Consider the following 4,556-nt stretch of genomic DNA (forward strand, 5'->3'; position numbering starts at 1 on the left):
AATGATCCCGTGTACGCTAGCACGCGTAATCTATGATGGGGTACGCGCCTTCCAACCCTCTGAGGGTTCCGGCCCCGTCAGTCTGCCGGACCGCACCTACTGGCGTAGTCAGTATGACGAAAGCGACAAGTTACTCTGCAGCGAGCTCGCTCCCGAATGTCATTCCCTTTCCTCGACAAGAGAAGTCCGTAGAAGTGTCCCCGCACGATCGAGCGTGAACTACTGTCACTCTCACCCCCGGACTAGACAGCTTGCTGGCATGGCTGCTCATCTCTCCTAGCATACCGCCTCTGGGTAGCCTAACTTGCCCTAGTTGCTGAAAACACTGAAAGTAATATCGTTTCGGGCTTCCACTTTACTGCCGTTGAAGGGGCAAGTGCGTTGATCAGAGTGTATCATCAACGCGAGAAAACTCGTCCCGTCATTTTCGTCTCCGGGAACGCAGAGATATGTTTGTGGTGTAAGCTAGTCCTGACACGGCGGAAATTCTCCGTAAGCGGCTAAACGGCCGGAACTACCTGCCGGGGCGCCGTTGCCGGTAGTTGCAGCAGGCTTCTAGGCTCTGCCACTGTCTAACCGACTAGCTATCCACCGAGCCGGTCCGGCAAGACCGCCACCCCCCCTAGCAAGCCATCTCTACAGCCGCTCGTCGCGGTTAAACAGATCTGAGACTGTTCGAGAACTAGGAGTGCGAAGACTTCAGCAATGTCTTTATCATCTCGGGTAAACTGAAGTCCAGTTTCCCTACGCAGAAACACCGATGGAAGGAAAATGCAGTTCACCCGCCCTCTCGCGGGCGGTCTTCTGGACGCTGGTAGCGGCGTGTCTGCTCGTCCATACCTTTGCCCTCAGTGTATTGTGTTTAGTTCCTTCGCCCCAGCAGAGCTTAAGCGGAGAAGATTCTTTCCCGGACGCCTCGCTTCAAATCAGTGAAGACGACACCGAAGCTTCGGACCTACCGTCTGAGTATGCGTTCGCAGAGGGCGGCCAGTCGGGTAAGAAATTCCCGTAAGACACAGACTGTCAGAAGAGGACGAAAGGGGAGCTCGAAGACTTTCTCTCTAGGAGATATGCAGCAGTTTCTTCCTTATTCTCTTTTCACTTTCAGGGCCACAGCTTGCTGTTTTTTTATCTTGACGATTAGGACTTCGGTAGCTTTCGGATAGAAATCTCTTGTATCGCCCCGATGACACGTATTGTTGAACTCATCTGTTGCGGTGAAGGAGCGAGACGGGGTCTTTCTTTACATCTCGGCTTTTCCCTCTCACAGCGGTCTACATTCTCCGCATGTTTTCTTCGAATACTCTGTCCTACCAAGTAAAGGGTCACAGATGGAATTGTGTTTCTCAAAACATTTTGCCGGACGGCGTTCTCGGAGAACAGGCGTCTAGTTGTCTGTACACTCCCTTGTGTCCCTCGGCTTCATGAAGCGTCGCAATCTTGATCCTTCATCCGTCTTCCGTAACTGAAGGTAGTAGAGGTTTTCTGTCCGTCCAGGAGGGTCATCGTCTCCGTGCTCATACACATCTATCTGTGCACGGGCCAACTTCACCTATCCCATACCTATCAATCGTCAGATCTTGCAGCACTTACCGATACAGTATAGCTCTGCAAACATAGATATCTATATTATCGGGTACAAGCATATACATATCTCGCCTACACATACATATCAGCGCATGTACTGAACCATGTATACATATATATGGCTGATCTGATCCATATCCCGAGCATGATTCAGCCTTGACCTTTCTGTTTCTTCTCTGTGCCTGTCGCTTGCCTGTTTACGCTAGGCACTTCTCCAACAGACGAGGAGGTCCGTGGATGGCTGCGTAAGTTGTTGTTCTTGCATGCGATGATCTCGGGCGTCTCTTCTGTTTCCGGAGGTCACTCCTCTTCTTTTCACTTCTTCGGCTAGTTGTCCATAGTCGTGTCTCAGACATACTTGGGTTTGTTTCTCTGTATGCGACCAGAGGTGTGGGAACGTTCCTTCTCGGAGCCTATGTACGTCTATATACGTATCCAGCTATAGATGTATATGTTTTCACAGGCATTGTGTATCGGGGTTGAGAGATTGCTATTCACGTGTGTATGTATATATGTACATGTATGCACGTACCTATACTCCTCTTTTCTCTCCGTCCTAGTATTCTGATATCCGTGTGTACATATAAACATATATGTCCCTCCTTATTGTCTGTATGCCTATGTGTGCAGAAAAACGCCCTGGATGGCTTGCGGTTGCCCCGCGTGGTTTCTCAGATACTTACGCGACCTTGTCTGTCAGCTATCATCAAAAACCCCCGCAGGAGAGAGTGGACGCACCAGAAATTGAGGCCTTGAGATTTCTATTCTATGCATACGTACGATATACTGATGCACAGGCGAGCTACGGTAGGTTAATAAGTTTTCTATTGCGAGGCCAGAGAACATGGCATATATACATATTCATACACAACATACCGACACACATACGCAGATATGTATATATATTTATGTGTTTACATACGTATACGTGAATACATATATATACGTATTCGGATTGGGAAAGGATGCATAAGTAGTGTGTCCGTTCTCTTCTTGAAGAGCATTTGCCGACACGAGGAATTGTTTCTCTCCCTTCAGGTCTATGACTTCACTAGGACAGATCATTTTTCTTACATGAAGATAGGTTGATAAAGGGGTAGCTACAACATTGAATAGCTAACTAGCACTAGCAAAGCTGGATAGTCCATCTATCTGTTTTTCTGCTCATGCACTTCGAATGTGTCTTCTATGAAAGACATACATTGTGTATGGATCTGAGCTTCGGGTGTGCCTTATTCAAAGCTTCTGTGTGTGTATATCCGTATGTGTGTACATATGTGCATATAGGTGTATACCTGTGTCACCATGTCTGAAAGACGAAAACGTTAGCCGCGAGTAGAAATGAAAGATTTCTTTGTGTGCATGATCCACCTAAAGAGAGTCTACTGCATAGACACTCCAGGCATGTATCATGGAGGGGATAGACTATCTCCGTCAGTCCTAGAGACGTGTATGATGACGCCCTCTTTTTGTTCCCTCACCTGTCGGCTCCCCTGCAGGCCAACCCTTGAGAGGCTCTCTGAAAAGCTCAAGGAGGACGGTAGGCAATTGCCATGTATCGGATGATACATCATACGAGAGCTGCAGCGGAGCTTTTCACTCCTCAATAGATCCATCTGTAGAGTCGACAAACCCGTGTTCAACGCTATCCACCCGAGAGATTTAGGCAAGTCTTTGCCTCAGGTGTCACAATAGCAACACATAGTGCTCGTGGACATGCATGTAGAAGAGTGCAATGTTTCTTTCCTGTAGCTAACTACAGCCTAGCTTACGTGGTCGGGTGTATATAATTGACCCTCCGGGTCTATTCCAACAGAGAGAGAACATGAGCAGAAAGGTGTCTTCACTTATAGAGGGATGATATCCCACTCATTTCTTTCGTGTTTGCAATTCATTTTGTCGTCTTCTGTAGTAATGGAATCTCGCAGTAGAGCTGGCAAGTATGTGCAGTAGCACCCCTACACACACAGAGGCACCCCACACCATCCTGTACATGCCTAGCTTTTACAATACACCTCTCTCTTTGGTCGATTTTTCGCAAGCTTTTGTCAAGCAAGTGCATCTGCCAGCTCGATTCCCCCGGGGAGTATAGGAGACTGGACGTGTGTGTATGCACGGGATAAAGCAGGTCGGGAGGCGTCCATTTTTAGGTGTTATTTTATTGTTCGTGTAGGCAGACACTGTATAGATGCTTGCAAGTCGTCGTAGTAGAGGTGTACGTGCATTTGTGAATCCCTGAGTCTTGTGTTGTGTGTGTGTACTTTCCTTGAAGTAACTAGCCGGAAGATGCTCCAGGGCGACCACGTCTTCTAGCCTTGTGTGTCATGAGTAGGAGGAGGCAAAGAAACAAGAGAGAGAGAGAAGCCAAGAAACGAAGAACAGAGGAAAAGAGGAGAGAGAAAGACAGGGGCATGTAGAGAAACTTACTAATGAATAAAAAGGCTCCTTGCCTGCTTAAGAGCTGCGCATCATCCACTGAGCACCACTTTGGCTTTGTTCCATATTGATGGCATTCAACGATAGAACGAGACGATTCCGGAGAGAACCTCCACACTTTTCAGATTCAACAGGCTGTGTGCTCCTCGGGTAGAAATCCTCAATTTGTTTTTGTCAAGCTTGACTGTACCAGACTTCAGTCGATGGATTTCCTGACGCGCGGAAGAGAAGAAGCGGCCATTCTTTGTGGAATGTTTGTGCCGATTCTAAATTCAGTCCCGAGAAGTGTTTGCATTTAGACCTGTTGAATGTGGATGCAGACGAGGTATGGCTAAGCCAGTTCTATTTCGTGAACGCTCTCCTTTTTTTTCGAATTTTGATCTGTTTATTAGCATTCAGCACCTGTGGCCAAGCACTGTTTGCTAGCGTTCAGGGGGCGGTGTCAGTAGACGCGTACTCACGTCGAATCGGTTCACAGAGAAGACACGCGCACCAACATATAGGCATATAGATGTCGGTGGCGGTGAGAGGGG

At 47.9% G+C, this 4,556-nt stretch overlaps 1 protein-coding gene across 1 annotated transcript; it reads left to right on the forward strand.

Moving 5' to 3' along the window:
- Nucleotides 1–578: 578 nt before the first annotated feature.
- On the forward strand, nt 579–3,984 carry CSUI_006902 (uncharacterized protein). The gene is made up of 5 exons (XM_068067052.1): nt 579–995; nt 1,794–1,832; nt 2,218–2,394; nt 3,087–3,253; nt 3,860–3,984. The coding sequence occupies exons 1-4, from the start codon at nt 761–763 to the stop codon at nt 3,251–3,253; spliced, it is 618 nt and encodes a 205-aa protein (XP_067920971.1). The 5' UTR covers nt 579–760; the 3' UTR covers nt 3,860–3,984.
- Nucleotides 3,985–4,556: the final 572 nt, after the last annotated feature.

This window comes from Cystoisospora suis (assembly GCF_002600585.1).
Source record: "Cystoisospora suis strain Wien I chromosome Unknown contig_3556, whole genome shotgun sequence".
Taxonomy (NCBI): Eukaryota; Apicomplexa; class Conoidasida; order Eucoccidiorida; family Sarcocystidae; genus Cystoisospora; species Cystoisospora suis.

Coding starts and splice junctions, on each gene's coding strand:
- CSUI_006902 (XM_068067052.1), top strand. CDS start 761: ATGGAAGGAAAATGCAGTTCACCCGCCCTCTCGCGGGCGGTCTTCTGG. Junction 996..1,793: donor CGCAGAGGGCGGCCAGTCGG/GTAAGAAATTCC, acceptor TGTTTACGCTAG/GCACTTCTCCAACAGACGAG. Junction 2,395..3,086: donor TGATGCACAGGCGAGCTACG/GTAGGTTAATAA, acceptor GCTCCCCTGCAG/GCCAACCCTTGAGAGGCTCT.